General features: G+C 40.2%; 1 protein-coding gene across 6 annotated transcripts in view; it reads right to left on the bottom strand.

The window, feature by feature from the left end:
• LOC124465506 (multidrug resistance-associated protein 1-like) overlaps positions 1-25,938 on the bottom strand; it is a 167,021-nt gene that overhangs the window by 116,985 nt on the left and 24,098 nt on the right. Inside the window, exon 1 of one of the 6 annotated variants that reach the window (XM_047017330.1) lies at positions 14,462-14,604. The exons of the other annotated variants lie outside the window; for them this stretch is intronic. Coding sequence (XP_046873286.1) covers positions 14,462-14,509 — 48 coding nt within the window. The 5' untranslated portion in view covers positions 14,510-14,604. Of the gene's footprint in view, positions 1-14,461; positions 14,605-25,938 lie in introns of those variants that run through there. 6 annotated transcript variants of the gene reach the window in all.

Here is a 25,938-nt window from a genome sequence, read left to right on the forward strand (position 1 = left end):
CTGGCTCAACTGCGCATGTCGGTTGCAAAAGACGAACTTTCCCCGGGTATAATCATCGAGTTATATTACTAGAGACAGCAACTTCTGTCTTCCAAGATTCATTTCTATGAAAAGTGCTCAGTGGCGCAGTGAGGCCGTAGAGTGAGGCAAACGAGACCGCGCCATCTTTCCAGAACGACTTGTTCGGTTTTGCGCAGAAGCTTGTTCCTAGCTCCAAAACGCTTGCAACTAGCTGTATACGTCACACTTTGCGACAACCACTTTGCTGGAGCTAAGGCAAAGCAGAAAACTGTCAGAATGTGGTACAAGTCCGATCAATAAGCAGATACATGTGACCGTTACGAAGATCAATACTATTAGTACTATAGTATTATACGTGCACTATGCGCTGTTCTTTTTGCTTTGTGTTTATAGTTTGACTGCTGTATTCCGTCCGTCCGTTGAATATCTGGCTCCGTCGTTGTTCTAGCTTTGCAAAGCAAGCTAAATTAAGCCTATAGCCTACCTATGTTACTATTATAATGATGATGAGTGTTGTTTACTATTACTAGCTTATTGTTAATGCCATCGTTGTAGTGTTGACATAGTTATAACAATATAACGACCATATTGTGTCTATTAGACATGATTTATTCATATTCGTATTTGCTCCAGAATAACATGTCAACAATCAATAATGACGCCGTAACATGCCACGATATTACAACTAATTATATTATTATATAATTACGTTTGTCATGCTGTGAGCATAATAGCGTTCATTACGAAAAGGTTAAATCTGCTTTAAAATAACGGACATAAACGCTACAAACAACCATCATGTATGTGTGCAACCATTTGTAAAACGTGCTACAATAAAGGCAGGCAACTGTAGATTATCAAGCCCTTTCTCTTTGTTCCCATTCAGCACAGGTAAATAGTGATGTGTCGATTCATTCATTTTGAACGAATCCTTACAAGGACTCGGGAGTAACGAGTCCTCTTAAAGAGTGATTCGTTCATTTTCTCGTGGCCACGCATTGGGACTGTTGCATAAGCTCGTCCAAGTAAACAGAAATTATTCGTTCTAGGGCTGCACGATTAATCGAATTTTAATCACGATCACGATTTTGGCTTCCCACAATCAAATTCACGTGATCGAGCGATATTTAAAATACGTTATACTCTTAATAGAACGCTCCGTATCAAAGTTATTTTTTGCAAAGCCTATCTAGCGCTCCGTAAACCAATAGGTGCGTTCGAAATCGGCTGCGGCTGCGTGAAACGACCAGCGAGAGTTGCTGCTTGCAGTCGGGGAGGAGTTATAAACGACTCTGTAAAGTCGGAAAATGTGTCATTTTATGTATTGGGCTGTGATAAACTCTTTCTCCAATCTGTAGGCTGCAGCCGCCCCGCTGCATGGAGTCGAATACACCTAATGTCTGATCACGAGATGTTCCCTGCACCACGCAGCTTAGTTTCTAGATGTAGACGGTTACAGAGGACAGAGGCCCCGTCCACAATAGCCAGAGTAAATTTAAAGACGCAACATATGTCTGCGTTTGCACCTCCCGTCCACACTAATACGGCATATTCGGACACTGAAAACTGAGCTTTTCGAATACGCTCTCCTAGCCGGAGACATTTGGAAACGCCGGGTTTGTGTAGTAGTGTGGACAGGGTCCACGGAGCTTTTCAGATACGATGACGTTCAGTTGCTATGACATTGGGGGTAGCTTTCGCTCTATAGCTAGAGTACTTTCGTGACAGGTTCAATTCTACATCAAAAGGGAGAGCAGTGTTTTAAAGATATGGCGATTGCAAAGACAGCCAGCGGGTCAGCATATTTTTGTGATGTGTAAAACTTGGAATTTGATTGAGACCGCGTCTTGTTTTGACGTTAGCCTCAGAGTCAGACTCATGTCTATGTCGCCCACTGGCACTGGCAGTATGTAGTAGGCTACAGTCTTCAATGCCACAGCTATGGTTAAACTGTATTAACTATGTCAAAAGAAACGTTCACATTTCCGGTGATTTCAAACTATCAGTGAAGTGTGGCTAGCAACAGCAGCTAGCTTGCCTCTAGAAAACTGCTTTTGAATTAGCCATGTCCCCTTAAATTAATATTAAACTTATTTACGTTATGGGGGGCATATTTTCAGTTAGCAGACAGTACTATTTGAATCGCAATTCCATCTGAAATACTACCAGTGACAACGTTGTTACAGTAGCTTGTTTCAAAGGGGGTTGGCTTGTTTCAAAGGGGGTTCGCGTGTTTCAAAGAGTGTTCTTAATGATTTATGCAATATGAGTATGCTAAATGCTTGAAAATATCACTAGAAGGGAAAACGGACCCACCTGAAACCAGTGGTGATTTCTTTAAGACTGCAAGGGAAGCTCAGCTTCCCCTAACATTTCAAAAAAAAATATGGTCAAATATTTACTATTGTGTAAACATTTTAACTGCGTTAAAACACTGCAACATAAAAAAAAAATCATGGTCAAATATTTACCATTGTGTAAAATTTAAATTTGTTAGAACACACATGAGAACACAGAACTCATATCGAAGACGAATTTGTTCAGAATCGGCTACATATATGAGCTGGTCGACTGACTGATTTCCGTCTCATACATTCCCGTAGCACCACAGTGCATTTCCCTGAGGAAACTCAGCTTCAATGGACTTCAATGGGGCTACTGTGGACAGTTGTTTTCAGTGCTTTGAAACTATATGGTCATTGGATAAATGCTGCAATTATGTCCCGCCCTGGACGCTCAGAGTCTCTGGGGGTGAACGGAGGAGTGGGCTGGCCTGGACGCTGGCTTTCCACGTGATGATTGGAGGGTCTGTTGAAAGACTGCATCTCCTTTTGATTGACAGCAATTTTGTACTATAAAACTCGCCGAAGCTAAAAGCTCAGACTCATCACGGATTTTGCAACTGCAGTTGAAAGACAAACTGCGGCAACCTATTTCTTGGTATTTGCTTGGCGAAATTGTTAGCCAATGTTCATCATATATTTCATACAATTATACATCACATTCCTTGTTCTAGTTTAACCTAATTCCCACATTTCCTTCAGGCTTAATATTTTTTCTTTAGTTCGTTCATTCATTTATACAGTAGGCTAGGCTAGTGTCGTAGGGGTGACCTAGCCAGTAAACTGAAAATGTATATGATGTAAGCCGAAAATGAGCTTCCCCTATTTGAAAGACCAGCAGCCGCCACTGCCTGAAACCGACACAAGCAAGCACACTCTACAATTTCTCCAGATATTGTACCCTCTCTAGTTCTATGTGTATTGTGTGTATGGCCTGGACCCTCTCCGTTCTGCAGGTACAATGCATTGTGACAATCAAATTTGATTAGGTTAAAATCAACAAATAATCTTGATAATTAATCGCGATCTAAATATTGATCTAAATAATCGTGATTATCATTTTGGCCATAATCGTGCAGCCCTAATTCGTTCATTTCCCGACTCGGTCTTTGGGTACAAGTCTTTGGATAATTTTTCACGTGACCTGCATAGGCTCTGTACTGGTAGCTAGAGCAAACGAAAGATTCGTTCATTTCCCGACTCGGTCTTTCTACGAGTCTTTGGATAATTTTTCACGTGACCTGCATAGGGTCTGTCTGGTAGCTAGAGGAAACGAATGATTCGTTCATTTCCCAACTCGGTCTTTCTACGAGTCTTTGGATCATTTTTCACGTGACCTGCATTGTATTTTTTAGCAGAGGAAACAGTTTCCTCATTCCCTTTCGCATGGCCGCTGTTTTAGTAAGACGTGAATGATAATATTTGTATTTTATATTGTAAATTGGCAACTTATATTTTATGGCAACTTTAATTTGATTTTATTGTATAATTTTAATTTTATTCCACTTAGTATTGCTAGTTATGTATCCTTAGTATAGTTAGACCACATATTTAAATTTAAGATTCCTAAATGTTTATTGTATGCACCTTCCTGCCAAAGCAAATTCCTTGTCTGTGCACTTTCATGGCGAATAAATCCCTTTCTGATTCTGATGATATTCGCACAAGTCATCATACTGACTGCAGAGCTGCAACGAATAGTCGACAAAATCTACTACATCGATTGTGAAAAATTGTCGACGTCGATTTTTATCGTTGACGCGTCATATATTATATATATATATATATATTATAAAAAGATTCAGAGCTGCCGGTAATTTTCATTCAGCATTAGAATGCACTACCGAAAGTGCAGGGGGCAGTATCGCTTACACTGTCGCACCAAGGCATAGACATACGTACATACACCAAGGCAAAGAAGAATAACTTTTTTAATCATGGCGGAACAGAGTGTGGGAGAGCCGAAACAAGTTAGACCGAGAGCTTCAAAAGTCTGAGAATATTTTACCAGCAAACCAAATAAAAAAGTACAATGCAACATCTGCAAAATGGAATTAGCATTTCATTCCAGCACCACGGCAATGCATGAACATTTGAAACGCAGGCATCCTGGAGCCACCACGTCTTCTCCTGCTTATAGTTAAGTTTAAGTTAAATGTCCAAGTTAAAAGTAACAGTAGCCTTGTTAACTTATCGTAAGATTTACGCTTACATGTTGGAAAACAGAACGTCTCATGGAGGATGCTTGCTAACGCTATGTCAGTTATTTTACGTTCATTGTAGTTAATCAGTGAATTATCAGACCGTCTCATGGAGGATGCTTGCTAACGCGACTTCAGTTATGTTACGTGCAATGTAGTTGATCAGTGACTTATCATAGTAGCTTGTCTTTTCGTTCATTCTGAATAGTTAACCTCTTCCACTTAGCATTCGTCAAACTAAATATTGTGGAAAAATAATAATTTCATATCAACACAATTACGAGAGATATACTCTAACATTATACAAAAACATGATACTAAAGCCTACATTAATTAAAACTTTATTTGCACTTCACTTTTAAAAGCATTTTTGCACTAAAATTTGTATTACTATTTTGAATATTTTTAATGATGTTTACATGTTTACACAACTTGTAACTCAAATACATTTGAATTCAAATTTCAACATTTTGTCATTCTTTTTGGGGGGGGGAAATAATCATTAGATTAGTCGATTAATCGAAAAAAGTCGATAGATTAGTCGATTACCGACATAATCGTTAGTTGCAGCCCTAACTGACTGGTTTTGTTATTTTCACTTTACATTTACACTTACAGTTTAGTGCAGTGTAATTGTTTGCCGTGATAATTAAATGCTAGTGTGATAATAAATGACTAAATCATACAAACTGTCAAGATACATTACATTTACATTACATTTATTCATTTAGCAGACGCTTTTATCCAAAGCGACTTCCAAGAGAGAGCTTTACAAAGTGCATAGGTCACTGATAATAACAACAAGATAGCCCCAAAGCATTGCAGGTAGCCAAAAACAGAAGTACACATTGTGAACAACCAAAAAATAAGTGCTAAAGGGAAGAAACCATAAGAGCATGTAGTTAAGCAAATTACAATTACACAACATGAATCTCTAAGTGCAAGTGTACCTGTAGGAAAGCAATACAAATGGGATTAAATATAATACAACAGTTTAAATCAGCTACCACTAACCAACAAGAGCAACAGTCTAAGCAAGAGTCATTGTGATCCTTGAGGAAACTAGCGTTGGGTTCAGCAAACCAGTCCTAAGTACCGTTGTACTCCCGGAACAAGTGCGTCTTGAGCCTTCTCTTGAAGGTGGAGAGACAGTCTGTGTCTCTGATGGAGGTGGGGAGTTGATTCCACCACTGGGGGACCAGGCAGGAGAAGAGCTTGTGTTGGGACCGGGCGGTCTTGAGCGGTGGGACCACCAGGCGGTTGTCTGAAGAAGACCGTAGGTGGCGGGTGGGGGTGTAAGGCTGCTGGAGAGACTTGATGTAGTCGGGTGCAGTCCCGTTCACTGCTCGGAAGGTCAGTACCAGGGTCTTGAATCTGATGCGGGCCGTTATGGGTAGCCAGTGGAGGGAGATGAGGAGCGGGGTAACGTGGTAGCGTCTGGGTAGATTGTAGACCAGGCGGGCCACTGCGTTCTGAATCCTCTAAAGAGGGCGGGTTGCGCATGCTGGGAGACCGGCGAGCAGCGAGTTGCAGTAATCCAACTTGGAGAGGACCATTGCTTGGACAAGCAGCTGGGTGGAGTGCTCAGACAGGTATCTCCTGATCTTCCGGATGTTGTAGAGGGTGAATCTACACGACCGGGAGACCGCAGCAATGTGGGCCAATACATTATTTTAATGCCGGAATTTCTTGTGAAATAGTATCTGCTGGTGCCATGCACTAACCTACATGAGAATATGATAAGGGTTTGCAGTGGATGTATAAGATTGGAAAAAGATTCGTTCATTTTACTGAATCAGTAAAATAATCCAAACTTCCCATCACTACAGGTAAATCAGCATTTGCTGATGTTCCCTTTTGTGCTCGTCCCCTGTTCGTATCCGCGAACACGTTTCCAGGCGACTTTTCTTGACGTAAGCAAATAAATGGGCTGCTAGTTTACCCATTTCGGTTTCAAACTTATTATATGAACAAGCTAGTAGTATAAGCCAGGTTCGAGAATCAAACAAAAATTATTGGCGGAGATAGTTTTAGAAGTGTGACTACATCCACCGGGGCTGTTGCCTCAAGCTGAGACGCGAGGGGTGGGGGCTTGGGTAGAATACACTTGGAGTGTCGATCAGGTCATCATATATCTCTGTCTACTGGATTCAGGGGCGGATTTACCCATTAGGCAAAGTAGGCAACCGCCTGAAGGAAAGAGCCATTATAATAATAATACAAATCAATTAAAAGTCAAAACCTTCCCCTAAAGTATCAACAAAGTACCAACAGAGCATTTATTCTATTTGTATCAACGCAGGCTTCCCCTCCCACCCCATTCCACCGATTGCAGCAACTGCGCAGCAAAGCACGTCATTTCAGTTGGTTAATATGAGACAGTAGAAGAGTGAAGTGAATGCAAAAAACAATTTGCAAAATGAAACGCAGGCAATAGCCTATAGCCATATTAACCACGATATCACAGACCCTTAATGACACCACATATTGCGAAGTAATACTTAGATCTTCGCTGCATGATATAGAAACTAGGGCTGGGCGATAAATCAATAAGAATAACTATCGAAGTAAAGACTTCCCTCGATAAAGATATCGTAACATTAATTCATTTTCAATAATGTCGATAGAGAATAATTAGGAACAGTAGTACATTTAATTTCTGTGATGCAGCAGGAAGTGGCGGAGAAATGTTAGCCTACGCTCACTAAAATATACTGAGCATCTTGAGTGGAGTAGCTAATGTTAACCGCGGAAAATTTGTCTTATTGGCAAAAACAGTGGCAGCGATAGCCATGGCGAGGGAGCAAGTTCCAATGAAGAAATTATTGATAAAAAAGGGTTCGTCTTCTTCAGTTATTTGGAAGTTGTTTGGCTTTTTGAAATCCGACAAAGAGCAGAGCAATGTTCGGTGCAAATTGGTGTACTGTAGTAAACAAACAGGTGCCTACCAAGTCTGGTAATACAACAAACTGCAAATGTGGACTTCTTGTTGACCTCGACCTACGGTCTCGGTTAACAAACGGTTTAACAAATCTCTGCTTACAAAGGTGTTGGTAGATATGTCAAAGTCCATATTTGTTTTTTATATAATATAACAACACGTAGGAAAATCCCAAATCAAATACGACGAAGCTGGAGCAGACGCCAAGTTGTCAACATCTCCAAGGCAACCGCTTGCTAGGTCAGTTAATCTTAGTTAACCTCTCCAGAGGTCTGCAAACGGTTTTGCGGATTTCTTAGAACGTCTCTGGACCAATAAAAACAGCATATTGGTCCAATTATAATACAAATATATAAGAAACCTTTTTTACAACCTGAAGCAAAATCACTCGTTGGAACATGCAGAAAGTGTGAGTTTGCGCCAAGGTATTGATAGGTAGGCTCAGTGTTTCCCCTATGTTGATTTTGTCATGGCGGCCCGCCACTGCTAAATTTCTGCCGCCACGGTATCAGAAATAGGTCTGTCCAAGATTTTAGGCCGTTTACCAGCAGTGATTGTTAGAGTGCATGTCGGAGAATAGCACGGAAACGCGCTTCACAGCGCAGTTGAGATTGCGTGCGTGCGTCCTTGAGAACTGTAAGTTGTATAACTTATGGTTTCAGTTCATTAAAGCCTGTTATTGTATTAGTCTACAGTTATTGCATATTTAAGTTAACTGGTGATTTTCATTGTTTGTATTCTTCCCTTGCTAGCATAATTGCATGTCTGTTGATTCGATAGCGATTGTTGCCCTTGCTCACATTTGTATTTTAGGTGCATTATTATGCTGAAGTAGTTTTTTTAATAGTGGGTATATTGTTATTATTTGCTACAGAATGCTTAGCCTATCAAGATCAAATGAAGCAGTTGTTACGACAATTATTAATTGGCAGCATATTTCTGGTATTTAGAACATACTTTGAGTAGCCTAACTGTATTGCTTTATGGAGAATAGGGCAAAAATATATGCAATATTACATTTGTTATTAGACTATTACATTAATTTACTCCAAAATATAGGGTTAGAACTTTATTTCGGCCGGGGGGGGGGGGCGACAGACCTGCCCCCATTGCTAAAACAAATCCTAGGGGAAACACTGAGGCTATTGACAAAAAGCAAGGTTTTAAAAAGCTTAAGTCACTTGACCCCAGGTACGTGCTCCCTGGCCGCAAACATTTCTCTCACACCGCTCTGCCTAAACTTTATGCCGAGTGTAGGGAAAAAGTAGAGGAGGAGACTTATTTAGCGACTACTACAGACCTGTGGTCTATCGTTTAATTATCGTTATCGAATGTAAATATAAATATCTATATTGATAATTTTTTACCCATATTGCCCAGCCTTAATAGAAACGTGGGCACAGACTAGGGCTGGAACGGTACATGTATTAAACCGGACGGTACGGGCATCACGGTTCGGTGCATGAAATTACACAGAGAATACACGGTTTAAAAATAAATAAAAGATGCGTGCAATTTAATTAATGTAATGCGGAATCAGTGTTTCCCACAGATTAGAAAACTAGTTGTGGCGGGGAGGGGGGTGGGGGTTGTCAGACGGGGGGGGACTCGTAATAATTCCTTCGTTAATAATTCGTTACACAGTTACACAGTTAATTTGTTAATAATTTGTTACATTAAATATTAATCCTAAATGATTCACACCTTCACAAAATTAACAACAACTAATATATCATTTCTGCATTATGCATGTAGCCACGCTAGTGCTAAACAACTATTTAACTGGTCGGCTCCAGGACGCCGGGTAAGTAGCTAGCTCCTGAGACTTCTCACCAAAAGAACGAAGGGGAACCTTCGAGTAAGGTACCTAGCGAAAAGTAGCCTCAACTTTCCTCGACTTTTAGCTACTTGATTCTGTGGCGCACCGCCACAAATTAGTCTATGTGTGGGAAACACTGGCGGAATATACTGTTGGATACTCGTGTTCTTTAGGAACACCTAATCTGTAGCTCCGCCTCAGCTCTGAATGTCGCCGCCACCCGTGTAGCCGAGCTGTGCCTGAGTGAGTCAGTGATAGCTAGCAGCATTACTAAAGACGAATATGGCGAGTAGTGGCGACACACACGAGCTAGAGGACCCGCCGACTTCGGTTTCCCAGTCACTTAACGCTACTCTCGTACAGGCGAGAGATTAGTGGATAGGACAAGGACTTTGTGAGGAGGTATTCTATGTACTAAATAAGAGATTCTGTATTTTCAGTTGTATAACTCTTATTTCATTTACAAGTTACATATGGAATCTGGATATTATGTGGGGTACTTACTATTTACTACTTTACACACATCATGCTGTTGCAGCTAGCTCAGGGGAGAGACTGTAGGTGATACAGCCTGAGACATACACAATAAAAAAAATTGGCTTCAAGAATTTTTTACTCGTACTCGCGCATGTGTGACCTACAAATTTGGAATGTATTGGGTGTGCACAACATCAGCACACGTTAGCAACGACTCATAGATACGACGATCTGGATAAGAGCGTCTGCTAAATAAATGACTAATGCACGTTCTAGTAAGAAAGCGATATCAGCAAGCCCTCAGCATTAGTACCGCAGCTAAAAGTCTAGTAAAGTTAGGCTATTTTTCGCTATACCTACACTACAAACATGTCTTAATAATTATTTAGCACTAGCGTTGCTGCTCCTGTATCCCTGCCTGTGTTTGCGCTGTTGCTCAGCAAGTAGCCTATCGTGTCGTGGTGTAGGAGGACTGATCGACAAGCGCATCATACATTTACCTAAGACTTGCATGTAGAAATGTGTCTACCGGGAGAGATTTGGCTATACCATTTCAACCGCGGTATACTTTTCAGTGTTTCCCACACAGACTAATTTGTGGCGATGCGACACAGAATCAACACCGGCCGCCACATATTGCGTTTCGTCAAAAAAAATTAACACTATTTAGGTTAAATATGCAGCGAATTCTTTCAGCTGCATTTCCTTTCCTTGCTCTCTGAAGTTACGCGTTTTTCTCACATACATAGTCACAACGTCAGCACACGTTAGCAACGATGCATACATTCGCCTAAGAATGTAGTGTAGTAAGACAGTACTGTTCTAGTAAGACAGACAGCTATATCAGCGAGCATTCAGCATTAGCTTAAGATCTAGGAAAGTTCAGGCTACTTTTCGCTAGGTACCTACGAACATGTCTTACTCGAAGGTTCCCCTTCGTTCTTTTGGTGAGAAGTCTCAGGAGCTAGCTACTTACCCGGCGTCATGGAGCCGACCAGTTAAATAATCATTTAGCACTAGCGTTGCTACTTGCATATGCTGAAATTATTTGTTTGTGGTTGATTTTGTGAAGGTGTGAATAATTTTGGATAAATATGTAATAAAATAAAGTTCTGTGTATCAAATTATTAACAAAGGATTTATTTTTAACCCCCCCCCCACCGTTTGTCTGAGGGCATTACGGATCCGTATTGCGCTGTGTGTACTAGGTCACCACGCGGATGGCATGACTGCGCATCAGCCAATCGGAACGCTCGTACTAGTAACTTTGAGTCTTGTTTTTAACTCAAGTGTTGTCTCATGTGAGGCAGTTGTTTTTGTTTGTAATAAATAATCAAGTGTAATGATGAAGTACGGTATGGTTATATAGTAGGGATGGGCATTCGACTAAATTGTCTTAATCGATCGTCGGGAGAATTAACGATCGATTTTCGATTCATCATTAACATTTTTATATTAAAATTCACTATTTATAGGCTATATTAAAATGCAGTGGAAACAGAAAAAACACAGCGTGTTTCCGCATTGAGATCTGTAGTGTAAAGGGCCCTATTATCGTCCACTCTGAATCTCCAACGTTCGGGGCCCCATTATCGTCCACAACCGTTTCTTCCGCTAATTTCTTAAAGAAGATATGCAGCAGCAACGAAAGAAAGTAACTTATCGATATGTACACATCTTATATTGCTGCACACCAAATTACAGCTTCTTACTTCGAGATTTGAGTATGTAAATACGCTCTCAAACCGTATGTGTAGCATCTGCCTTCCACAGCGTCAAACTGACAATTCTCCATTGAAAGTGGTTGGGTGGACGATAATGAGACCCCCTGGCTAACTGCTAAAATCAGGAAAGTAACATTTCTAGGCATATCCGGATTGGATTTCCAAACCGGAATTTTATAATATAGGTGTGTATCTATATATTAAAGTATAATGCTGTGACATAACATTTTTAATTTGTATTATAACGACATTGTGGTAACATTGCTAACGAGCGTCGAGAACTAGGTGGACGATAATGGGACCCCTTACTAGGTATTACAAGAAAAACAACTATTTATGTAACTCCTAGAAGCGGAGCCGACAGCTAGAAGCCTGTGTTCAAACACAACTGACCCTCGTTTTTTTCAGGCTAATTAACAAAGCTTCATAAAAACCTTCGCCCTCAACAATACTTAAGGGTAGCATATCCATCTCGATGGACTTACAGATCCCTTGGGTAATTTTCTCTGCTTGTTGTGCATCGCAGCTCCTCCGTGCTAGCACCAAGAGCAGGATGCACCGCCACTAACCAGGGTCGGATGTACGTTCTTCAAGTGGTACATCATTTGAGTCGTGGAGGAGTTGTATTTATACTCAGCTTTGCAGTGTTGGCAGTGAACAAAGTAATTTTTTTGTCAATATGGTCTCACGCTACACTTCGCCGTGACCTCTTCATATTTACTTTTGAAATAGCTACATGGAAACTTGCCGGTAATTGAGTAGGCCTGTGGCGTTTTTTTCCAAACATTGGCTTCATTTGGTAAAATGTTTAATTGCTGCCACATAGCGAAATCCATTGCAATCCTTCAAGACTCACACTACGCAACAGAACACACATTAGTTTTATCGATGAACAAATAATGTAATTGACTAAATTTTTAATGATCGATAATCGATCGTCGATTAATTATGCCCATCCCTATTATATAGTACCATTTCTTAATTAAATTGACTATATCATATACTATACCGTGATATATACCGTAACCGTGATATAAAATTACTCATACCGTGATAGGAGATTTTGGCCATATCGCCCACCCCTACTAACAGGTTGTTTTGGATGAACCCCAAACCAAGTAACCCCAAAAGATATGTGGTGTCATTAAGGATCTGTGATTTCGTGGTTAATATGGCTATTGCCTAGAGACAACTCCAAATACAAGATGAGTAGCCTACATTCGGGTAGTGTCTACGGTAACTAGTTGATTCAGAACAACCAAAACAACATGTTGCCTGAAGGTCAAAGTACAAGTTCGTGACTGCATCGATCGTGTGCTTCAGCAGCTTGTGGTGTAACACAACGTAAAACACTAATGTGTTTTGGCTCGTGGAATCGAATCCCACTCAAATCTTTTATTGTCTTAGCTTCCATTTATTATGGTGTGAATGGCTGTAATGTAGTGCTCACTACATTTGTTCAGAATATACAATTATGAAATGAATTGATTTCAAAAGATATAGCGAAGAAACACTCAGCCATAGGCTACACAAGTCGCATAGGAAACGAATGTTTCCATGTTGTGTTACGCGTATTTTGATCGTATTGTCTGGATTAGCAACGTTCTTAGTATGAATTTTTAATATTTGGTGTCAGAAGGAGCTTTGATGTCGTGGTAAATACGGCTATTGCCTCCAAACAACCCCAAATACGTGATTAGTAGCCTACATTCGGGTAGTGTCTATGGGAACCAGTTGATTCAGAAGATGCCAAGAATCAAAATGTTACCTGAAGCCAACGTAGTTAACAAATACGTAACTGTTCGGATTATTTAACAGAGCTCGTATAGCTTGTGGTGTAAATCAACGGACTTTCGTGTGCACGTATTTTTGCTCTAGTGCGATCGAATCCCACTTCATGCGAGCCTGCCAATGTTTTATTTTGTCTCCATTTATGTTGTCGCGAATGGTAGTCTAATGTAGGGCGCACGTTGCCCATAGGCCTACTTTCATATGTGCTGCGGCAAATATGTAGCCTGACGTTGTCATACTCATAATTCTAGTCAGAATATGAGTCCGAAAACTCTCCGTTGGGCTCTGACTATGGGGCGTGTGTCAACCGAGCTCGTAAAACAAATGAAAACGAATTAAACCCAAGCGCTCTTTGGTGACGTTGTTGATTACGTTACTGTTGATCATCTGTCCATCATCGTATGAAGCCCACCCTGACAATTTAGTTGGTCCGCCCAAATCCTGGTTTTCTATAGTTCTCCCCAATATGAGACCCTCCAGACCCAACTTCCCGACCAATGTTTTTTGTGGGCGGCGAAGTTGGGCTGGCAGCCAGGCTAGCAAATATGAGATCCGACTTGAAAATCGCCAGTAATATGTTGGTGAATTTGTGACGAATCTGGCGATAGAGGCAGACTGATAGGTGCACGCACAGCTTGGGAACCAGTTAAATTGGGAACCAGTTAGGACGTAACACCGGCAAGCACTCCTCTGATTGTTATAGTATAACAGACAATAGTGCGGTGACGTGATCCCAATTTTGGATTGCCTGACTAGCTAGTAATTTAGGCTGCTGTACAATAATGTTTGCTAACTAGCGAGGTAGCTGTCTGGCGTACAAAAGTGAATTTATTCTTACAAAACTGCTGCAGTAAAAATGCTGCAGTTTATCAAGCAAACAAAGAACTTATCTAAACCTTGTTTGTTGTATACACAACCAAAATGTCACCAATCAGTGTTGACACTATTCCAGCACACATACATAGTAGCCTCACCGACACAATAACGGCCTAGCTAGTAGCTTGCTGCTAACCTGCATCCTAGTATCACTATTAGGCAGCTAGCTAGCGTTGCCCTACGAGAACGTGAGCAAAGCCTTTTGCTGCTAATAACAACTGGATAAAGTTTGTAAGCTGCTATCGGAAGGTTGCTATGGGAAAACTTACCCAAAATGGATCGGAACCGTCAACACTGCAGAACTTGTCGATACCCATTCGCCGAAGTTTAAGTTATTTTTAGCTAGCTAGATAATTTGGTGGTGCTACAGCTTTGGTTTCATAACCCCAGTCTGTGAAAGCGCTTCTGGACATCTAATCAGTATAGAGAAGGTTACAGACAGAGGGCGCTATAAGGCCATCTCTGACATCTCTGATATTGTGGATGGATGACAAATGCTACTTTGAGCAAGTCTATTTAAATCTTATAAAAAGAGAGTAGGTCTACCGCAGAAACCAGAAATGGTTTAAATAAATAACATTCCTTCTTTCAGAGTGATTTAAGAGTGGGAAGTCATACAGGCTGGCTACCCTGTTAACAGTCGCTCAAAGGTCTGCATAATCACAGAAACCTGAGGTCTCTAATAATAACATAAATCTGTGTGTGTGCGCGCACGCGCGCAGGTGTCCTTTTTATAATCCAACGGAGTGCAGTTTGCAGGGGTCCGTGTACTTTGCGGCAAACAGGTTTTTCGTTTTGAAATTAGGAAACCAAAATCGGGCAACAAGCTGTTTCCAAACTACCATTTAGAAATAGGAAAACAAAAAACGGAAATCGACCAATTTTCAGTTTTTTGTTTCAATAATAGAAAAAGGAAAACGAAAAAACGACCCTTTTTTTCTTTGATGTGCTTAAACATGGAAATCGGGAATTTAAATAGTCTGTGGAAATCTTCTCAGTTTTGCATAGATTTTTGTGTTGTGACCCGGAAGTTGCTCCCACGATCTTGACAGTGGCGGGTGTCGCGAGCAGATTTGCGTCTGTCACTTCCGCCAAGTGTTTAACGTCTGTGTTCCATTTGAGACAGCACTTATCAGCGACGGAGTGCACTGAATATGCAAGTGCACTGGTTTGCAGTGCACTGTATTGCAGTGTACTTCGTAAAGTGCGCGGTAGTAGACACAGCCAGTCACTCTGGTCCACATATTCAGGATGTCAGTGGAGTGCGCGCTGCCATTTGTATGGAAGCAAATCAGTGACATAATGTTTTGAATTTTAAAAGGAATTGAATACTTGATATTGAAATTTAAACTGAATTCACATATGAATATATATTTCAATGTTTAAAAAAAATCAGACCAAAAAATTCAAGGCTTGGAAATTAAGGTTGCTGAAATTCGAACTCCCCCCCCGAAAATTCGAGTTTAAACATTTCCACCCTATCAAATTCGAGCCTAAAATTGTCTAGCTTAAAAAGATGGGTTATGGAACAATAGACCAATTATCACCCTACGTCACACAACTGTCAAGCAGGCTCAACTGCGCATGTGGGTTGCAAAAGACGAACTTCTCCCCGTTCTATTACTCTTGGAGTGTCGTTCAGGTCATCATATATCTCTGGCCACTGGATTGCAGGGCTTGGTATTAACTTTTTGAGTCTCTTGGCCTTTGGACAAATACATTTACGTTCACTTGTCTATGCTCAAAAGTCACTTGACCCCGATACCCTTAAATAAATAGCCTGTCCAAGTGATCGGGCAAAACTAGCCTGGCTAGCGGAGGTCGCTTTCTCAGGCAAATGACGAATGAAACAGACAGGTTAAAGAAATCCGAGATTCTGGCTATCTTCACCAGACTCTTATCTACATTAGGCAGTCCTCCCTGACGTTTCTGGTGTAGAATGGAGTGAAATACAACATCGTGCACACTGCCAGTGAGCGAGTCTGACTGAGGCTAACGTCAAAACAGTGTAACTGGGATGTAGTCTCACTCAGATTGCCAGTTTAAACAAATCATAAAAATAATCGGACCAGCTGACTAAAAGCAGAATTCCCATATCTCTTGAAAGCTGCCCTGCTCGACTTTTTAAATGTAGAATTGACTGTAAAAGTGTAAAATTATGAACTTTGTGACATGACGTGAAGACATGGTTGCCGCTCGACTATGCGGTCTGTACCGGGCGACATTCTCACTCAAATTTCAAGACTTTCATGACCCAAATCAAAATCCTGATGCGACAGATCATTGTGTAATCGCTTTCTCTCCAATAGGCATGTCCTCCTCGACGCTTTTGGTCTTTTTAAATCTAACTATTTGTATTATCCGTGTGGTCCTTTTTCCATTTAAAATGCTATCCTTTGCCAGTTTTCTGCAGCCACAGTGCGCGCGCATCCCGATTGTTTACAAACAAATAATTGGTCTATAGGGTGAGAACAACGACACTTAGGAATGCTTTGCTGGGCCTGATGATAGTTTCCTCCATTTTCACAATGACTCTTATTGAGAGACTTGTTGCTCTTGTTGGTTAGTCATAGCGGATTTAAACTTTTGTACTCGCTGTGAAATATTTTACTGCTGATTGTTCTTCTACAGGTACACTCTTGCACTTTTTGGGTTTCATGTTCTTTAATTGTACTTCTTGAGTTTCATGTTGTTTAATTTTAACTTGTGCATTAATTTTAACTTTAACTGCATGCTCTTATGGTTCTTTCCTTTGGCACTTATTTGGTTTTTCACAATGTATGCTTCATGTTTTGGCTGTTTGCAATGTTTGGGGCTACCTGGTTGTTATGATCAGTGACCTCTTTTGTAAAGCTCTCCCTTGGAAGTCGCTTTGGATAAAAGCGTCTGCTAAATGCTTAAATGTAAATGTGATTGTAATCAATAGGAATTCATTGTTTCAATACTATGTGTGAAAAGGGCATTGTGTTTGTAAATTATGTTACAGATGATAATGGTAACCTTTTGGAATATAAAGCTTTCTTAGACAAATATAATTTAAACTGTACTTATACAGAATACAACAAGATCTGTAAAGCAATACCTATAACATTATTACAGTTAGTTCAAAGCACAGTATTATATGTAAGAATAAGACCCTTACCGACTTTAACAAATTTTGTTATTAATGATTGTACTTTATTTGACAGTAAATGTAATAATACATATTTTAGTGATGCTTTGATATCTAAATATTTTTGGGATAACAGAGGATTGTGTGTACAGCTTCCGAATATGGTTGCATTGTCCATATTTTAAATTCATTAAATGGCCCTTTTCCTCAAAAGTCAAAGAAACTCACTTAAAAATAATTTATAAATTATATCCGGTTGCTGACTTTCTTGGAAAAATATTCAAATTTGGTGTAGAACCTTCTTTATTTGTGCTCAGTGAGTCCGATGTAATCAAATTTTGCATTGAGGCTCGATTGCTCTGCGAGCAATTTTATCGTTCATCTGCTCTTCAATGCGCCCTCTGCTGACATCCTGAATATGTGACTGTCAAGCTTGTGGGAGCAACTTCCGGGTCACACACAAAAATCTACACAAAATTGAGAAAGAAGATTTCCACACACTATTTTTATTACTGATTTCCATGTTTAAGCACATGATAACGGGTCGTTTTTTCATTTTTTGCCCAAGGACACAACGTCATTTGGCACAGCGGGGAATCGATCTGGCAACCTTCTGATTACTAGCCCGACTCCCTCACCGCTCAGCCATCTGACTCCCGAACACGCCTCTTACTTGTGCAAAACTTGGCCGAGAGACTTGACTTGAATCGGCCACTGACAGCAGTAGAGATGAGAGCGCGCTTAGTAAACAGAGTGGAGGAATCTATCTAAATATACAATTCTTGGGAAAAAAAAGTATTGTGACTTCGTCAACCACCAACATTTTCGTGTCGTAGTCAAACCTAGTCACGCGAATGTGAACGAGGTAAACAAATCCTTTCTGTTTCCTCTTCTGATCGTGAAAAACGATCCAAAGACTCGTACCCGGTAGATGAAGGAGTATGAGTCTTTGGATCATTTTTCACGCGACTTGCATAGGCTCAGTACTGACTAGTTAGAGGAAACAAATGATTCGTTCATTTTGACTGGGTGTTCGGTTACAAGTTTTAGGATCATTTTTCACGTGACTTGCATAGGCTCAGAAGGGGAAACGGACAGTATTTGTTTACTTCATTCACTTTCGCCTGACTAGGTTTAGTAAGACGTGAATAGTATTCGTTCACAAGTGATAATTAGGGTTCTTCCGGTAAGAGGAAACCCTATTGTTTTTGTTAGTTTTATTAATACGTTCGAGTTATACATTCAAGTATACCTACGGTGGTGAACTTGCTGGCCACAGTCACTGATGCTACTGACGTCACTAACGTCACGAAATATCGCGTGACTAACTCTAGCAGAACATTAGTTTAGCAGCTTGTTAACTTCTGGGAGATAGCTAGGTTAACTGCTTTACTGCAAGGCAGATGCAGAAAAGCCACAGGCAAAGAGGCCAGGGTGATAACTATTTACTCATTTTACTTTGTGATATGAAACACAATTGTGAGGTTTAATGTACAATATAAGCTGTTTTAAGGAAGTAGTTACATTTACTTTAGGAAACAGTAGTCTACTATTTCACTGAAGCATTAGCATCATGACATTAGCCTCTGTTGCCCGGGCAACACATACCGCTGTAGCGGTCTATGATGCATCTGTTTTCAATCGTTAAAATAAACATTCCTCACAAATATATTTTCGTTGTAGGATTTATTATGACATTAGATTACAAGTAAACGATTTGTTGGTGAAATTATCTTTAGCTCACTGCAACGCTGTAGCCTAGTCTACTTGCTAAAAAAAACATCTCCACAGCTTATTACAGTAGGTAAGAAGTCAAACGGCGGCACATGTTCGGCACCCTTACTTAAATCAAAAGTCTTTCAATGGGTGAAACTATCTGACTAGTAACTACTAACCTGAACTCCTTTTCCACAGCCTAAACTTTGTCAATCTGTTCATGAAAATAAAACATTTCAGCCTAGACCGTACAACGTAAGTAACGTTAAATCGAATTCAACCAACGCAATCGCCACCAAGACAGTCTAGGAGTAGTTGTAGCCTACAATTTACTTTTCAGTTAGCAGATGGTACTATTTGAATCGCGATTCCATCTGAGATAGCTACTGCTGGTAACGTTGTTGTTAATATAAGCTTCAAAGGGGGTTCTTTATTAATGAATGAATGCAATATGAGTAGGCTAAATGCCTGAAAATATCACAAGAAGGGAAAAACTTACAATGACGTTTAAATCATTTACATTTATTCATTTAGCAGATCATAGAGATTAAGTCAATTTTTACACCGGTCTGCCAAATATATTCGTTTTGATTCAACTGAGGTTGCTGATCACCATTCTCTCTTGCAGGGGAAAAGAGAAGACAACTATTTCGTTTTACTCTTTACTCTTAGTATTTTGAGTTGTAAATGAGCAGATTTGTTTCGCTTTTAAATCTATGTAATCTTTATAAATAATAAGTAGGCTATGCAATTTTATATAAAATATACAGAAATATCAGTTGTAAAATGTAATTTAAATACGGACCCCTGCAACCAGCAAGCACACCCTACAATTTCCCCAGAAATTGTACCCTCTCTAGTTAGGATTCCTCCGTCAGGAGGAAACCTATTGTTATTGTTAGTTTTATTATTATTATTCTTGTTCCATGGAAGTCAATGGCAGCCCCTAGAACCCTTCGACAACTTTTTGTGAAATTTGGCACACTCATTAAGGACAGTTGATTCTATACCTACACCAAGTTTCATGTCTCCCATTAGACCACTCCAGCGTCACCAACGGGTCAAAGTTGGACTTGTGTTTACACACGCAACTTTTGAACCATATGACCCATTTTCAAAAATGAGGTACCATTGGATTCCCTGGATCAAGCCGAGTGCAACGCACCTCATGGCGTCAATTTCCGGTTATATAGATTTTCCGCTATTTCCGGTTTTATCAAAAACCTTTGAAAGCCTACTCCTCCTACAATTTTTGTCATATCTTCTTCAAAGTTACCAGAGATGATCTTCAGACCAAGCCTCACAAAAGTTATCAAAAATAATTTTGATCCTCACAACCGTTTGTCCGGTACAGCCAATCAAATTCATCAGAAAAGCCGCCAAACAGGATGTGAAGTCATGTCTCAGCAAATCTTTGAGATATCAACACGAAACTTGGTATATGGAATATATGGATATATGGAAGACACTACAACATGTTACCGTGTGCAATGGCAACCTCATATCTCCAAAAATGATTGATATAAAGCAAATTGAACTTATCGCTAACGCTAAAATAATGCTTTACACATCAGCCAGTCAAAAACTTATACTCTGATTCAATCACAAGTTCATATGAAGACTCTTGAGAATGTTTATAACACAAATCTGTGAAAAAGTTGACTGTAAGATCAAAGGTCGATTTTTGGTGAATATTTGAAACATGCTTGCTTGGCTAATTTCTGGCCAAATTTCCAATGAATGTCTCCCCTCCTCCTGCCCGCGCGTGCTCCACATCCTCACACACTCAGCCTTAACTTACACACGCGCGGGCTTGGCAAGACGCACACGCAACATTTCAGGAGAGTGTGGGCTGACCAAGCCCCCACTCATTCCTTAGTCTCTAGCAAAGGCCTTGTGGATCTTGTAATCTTGGATCTCTTAACAAAAGCTGATCTTTTTGGTATTGCATTTCCGATTTTGTATGCAATGGTAAAAAGTTATACAAATCCTGAAACATTGATATATATATATATGTATTTATATATATATAAATCTTTATTTCAGACGCCAAGTTCCACATAAAATAACAGACATAGAGCTATAAAAAAGGGAGTAAAACAAAAACATAAAACATAGATAATACAGTGCATAAAAAGTATGAAGACTTTTGTGCCAATGTAGTCTTAAGTTCCAAGTAATCGATAGCAGCTTTTTAGAGGGTTGACCAGAGCCTCTACTATTCAGTTCTCAGACTTGTCCAGTTGACACATGAAACCATACATCAGTTGTCTCAGGAGTGCCTTACAGGTTGGTACGTGCTTAGACAGAAACAACTGACCAGCACTATGCCACCTAGGCACATTAAGTAGCAATCTAAAAGCATCATTGAAACCATACATCAGTTGTCTCAGGATTGCCTTACAGGTTGGTACTTGCTTAGACACAAACAACTGACTAGCACTATGCCACCTTGACACATTAAGTAGCAATCTAAAAGCATCATTGTAGGCTACTTTCAGTATCTGTATACTCCTTTTCCTGTACATAGAACACAAATGAGCAGTGTACAATGGTGTTATGTAGGTTCTAAACAGGGAACATTTAACTGAATCTGAGCACATAGAAAACGTCCTTAATAACATACTGGCCTGAGAATATATTTGACAGCGCTGTTGATACATATCGTTGTCATCTGTCCAATCATCAGAAATGACATGGCCCAGATATTTTATTTCCTCACAAACACCAAGGGGACTGCCATATAAATAAAAGGTAGGGAAGGTTAATTTCCTGTCCTGATTACTTCTGACTATCATTATGTGGCTTTTCTTTGCATTATATTTTATATCATGATCTAAGCCATACTGAGAGCACACCCATAGCATCTGTTGCAACAGGCTGAGTGGAACCAGATCATCTGCGTACATCAGATGATTGACAATAGATTCACCAACAAGACAGCCTGTATTTGTCTTATTCAGCTGGCTTGATAAGTCGTCCATATCCATATTAAACAAAAAGGGAAATCAAATTCCTCCTTGTCGAACTCCGTTACCAACATGGAAAGGAGCTGATACAACATTGTCCCATTCAACATGAAAAGTTTGATTGGCATACCAGAACACCAAAATCCTCACAAGAGGTTTAGGGACACCTCTCGCTATTAGCCTCATAAACAGTTTTTCATGACAAATTCGATCGAAAGCTTTGTAAGCATCAATAAAGCATAAAAATACAGATGAATTAAGACTTGTGTACCTGAGACAATCTCCTTCAGAGCATAGATACAGAGATCAGTACCATGTTTTCTTTTAAAACCAAACTGATTTTCTGCAGTCAGAATATACATTTCCAATTTCAATCAAATAATTCTCTCAAACACTTTAGACAAGATACTGGCCAATGCAATGGGTCGATAGTTGTCTATGCTGTTCAGTTTACCAGCCTTATCTTTAACAACAGGCACTAACAGTACTGACATAATAGAGTTCGGTAGAACACCATGAACCATAATTCCAGTGAGACACATGGCTAGAAATGGACTGAGTCTATAACTGGCATTTTTTAAATGCTCTGCAGAAATGCAATCCATACCACAAGCTTTGTTGTTGTCTAGCATGTGGATGGCATCATAAATATCTACTGATCTAACTATCAAGTCTGCAGAGATACCTTTATATTCATTATCAATTCTCACTGTGTTACTTTGAACACAATTAAATAGTTTACTGTAGTGCTCATGCCATAGATCAGCAATCTTCTCTGGACAACTAACCCCTTTGATATCAGAAGGGAGGGGAGTTCTGTTATTATTTATGATCTTGACCTCCTTCCAGAAGTCAGTAAGATTGTTATTCTGCATCTTTCTGGCCAGCGAGTCTGCTCTCATTGTGTTTTCATTTCTCTTAATGAAACGAGTGCATATTTAAATCTAGCATTTGTGAGGTTTTTGTTAGTAAGCAGCACTCCCTGTCTGGGTCTGCCTGCCTCTGACCAGACTCTAAAGGCTTCTCTAGCAGCAGCATGTTGCTCAGACACAAACTCATTCCAGACAGGCCGTGCGTTAGGGACCTTACTCTTGTGATTAATAAAAGGTTCACTGGAAGCATAAAGACATTTGACAATATCATCATACATGGCACAGAGCTTTTCAGCATGATGTTTATCCTTGCAGTTCATATCCGTGCACATTAGGGCATCCCTAGAAAATGCAACATCACTATGTAAGCTGTCAGTTAATAGAGAATATCTGTGCATAACCTCTTTGGTCAATTTTGACCAGTCCAGTTTTCTTGGGGGGCCAGCAACAAGGGTACACTCTCAACATTTAGCAGCATAGCAACTGGTATGTGATCAGTGGTGGCCAGCTCATAACACATCTCTATACTTTCCAGTGAGACATGAGCATCGGCTGTGGTTACAATATGGTCTAGCCAGGAAGTTGTGTGCCACGTTTCACTTATATAGGTAAAACTTGTATCAGGCAATAACGCTTGATATAATTAATTTAGTTTCATTACAGAACTGCTGCAGATGTTGTGCGAATAAACACTTATCTGACATGTCAGCATTAAAATCACCCATGACATAGACACAACATGAACTATTGTCCTCTATGAAGGACTGAATAAAAGCTAACCTGTTCTGAAATTCATCCTCATGGTCATAGGATTCATATGGTGTGTACACATTTACAATAGTACATTTATTTTCATTGTGATTAAACTCCAACCCAATAGCCCAGTCAACGTTAAGCCACACCATCTTTACTGTTGGGTCATATTTTATGTTCCACAGTATAGCTACACCACCAGCTATCCTCCCACAAACCATTCTCATGCTGAGATCGGTAGTGGACTCTCCAGCACCATGAAAGTTCTTGTGTAGGGAGTTCAATTTGTCCAGATCTTGCTTGGCCATCCAGGTTTCTTGAAGGCAGACAATGTCACTCTCGTCCAGCAATGTGTCCACCACCAAACGTCTTGATCTATCAGCAGCAGTATGTCCTACTCGGAGGCCACGAGCGTTGTAGGATACAACCCGCATTAATGATCTACCACGGACCCATCAGGGCAGCTGGCCGGTGTGTCTGTCTCCCTGGTCTCTAAATATAGGCCTACATTCATCCCAGCATCATGACTGAGCTGAAGCTCGGTACCCTGAGAGCGGGGGGTATGCTCTGGTCGAGCTTTTTTGAAAGTATAGACCAAGGGTAATTACCACACCACAACTGTCCCACCACTACCCATAGGTGGCGCTACATTCCACGCCCTAAAGCACAAAGGCTTTCTGGAATGGATAGGCTAACCAAGCCCCCTCCCTTCACTCCTTGGGTTGAAATAAAGGCCCTTGTGGATCTTGATGGTATTATATTTCAGATTTGGTATCCCATTGGTAATTCTGCAGCATAGATTTTTCTATACAGTTCCAATTTTCAAGAATATACATTTTTCAATGGTTCGCAATGTTTGGAGGAATCCGCCATTACTGCTTGCAGTTATATTTATTATTATTATTATGTTTTACCCATGGGAGTCAAAGGCAGCCCCTAGAGCACAAAGGTAAAAAGTTGTGAAATTTGGCATGTTGAAACTGCAGACCATTAGTAACTACCATACCAAACATGGGCCATGTGAGACAATAGGTGTCGCTACAGGCCACGCCCCAATATGTCAATTTTCAAAGTGATGCCATTTGCAGGCCATAAGTCCCAAAACTCTGAATTTCATTACATATGCCTTATTTCTGATGAGGAACAAAAAAGCCTCTAGAACCTATAACGGCCGCCATATTGGATTTTTCTGTACAATAAAGATTAAGGAAATTTTTCGCTACTCCTCCTACATTTTTGGTCAAATCTTTTTCACAATTGCCAGGCAGGATCTCCAGATTGAGCCTCACAATCACTGGAATTTTTATTTTCGAAATTGTTTGTCCGGTACAGCCAATCAAAATCATCAACAAAGGATCAAAACAGGAAGTTGGGTCAAATCTCAAAAAATCTTTGAGATATCAACACCAAACTTGGTATATCGGTGGAAGACACTACAACATGTTCCCATGTGAAAAATTGACTTAATATCTTAAAAAATGACTGATATAAAGCAAATCAAAATTATCGCTAACGCTAAAATAATGCTTTACACATCCACCGGTCTAAAGCGGATACTCTGATACTATCACTAGTTCATATGAAGACTCTTGAAAATGTTTAGTATTCAAATCTGAAAAAAAGTTGAATGTAAGATGAAAAGTCGATTTTTGGTGAATATTTGAAACATGCATGCTTGGCTAATTTCAGAGTTTTTGGGGCTAAATCCTCTCTCCCCTCCTCCTGCCCGCGCGTGCTCCAAATCCTCACACACTCAGCCTTCCCTTGACACACGCGCGGCAAAGACGCAAACGCAACATTTCAGGAGAGTGTGGGCTGACCAAGCCCCCACTCATTCCTTGGTCTTTAGCAAAGGCTCATGTGGATCTTGATGGTTTGGCATTTCCGATTTTGTATGCAATGGTAAAAAGGTCTCAAATCCTGAAACATTGATAGTAAAGGCCGAGAAACACTTTAACAAAAGCCCATGTGGATCTTCTTGGTATTGCATTTCCGATTTTGTATGCAATGGTAAAAAGTTATATAAATCCTGAAACATTGATAGTATAGACCAAGAGTAACTACCACACCACAAATGGCCCAACATTACCCATAGGTGGCGCTACAGGCCACGCCCTAAAGCACAAAGATACAAGGCTTTCTGGAATGGATAGGCTCACCAAGCCCCCTCCCTTCACTTCTTGGCTTGAAATAAAGGCCCATGTGGATCTTGATGGTATTGCATTTCCGATTTTGTATGCAATGGTAAAAAGGTCTCAAAATCCTGAAACATAGATAGTATAGGCCAAGAAACACTTTAACAAAAGCCCATGTGGATCTTGTTG

Source organism: Hypomesus transpacificus, unplaced genomic scaffold, assembly GCF_021917145.1.
Source record: "Hypomesus transpacificus isolate Combined female unplaced genomic scaffold, fHypTra1 scaffold_52, whole genome shotgun sequence".
In the NCBI taxonomy this organism is placed as follows: Eukaryota; Metazoa; Chordata; class Actinopteri; order Osmeriformes; family Osmeridae; genus Hypomesus; species Hypomesus transpacificus.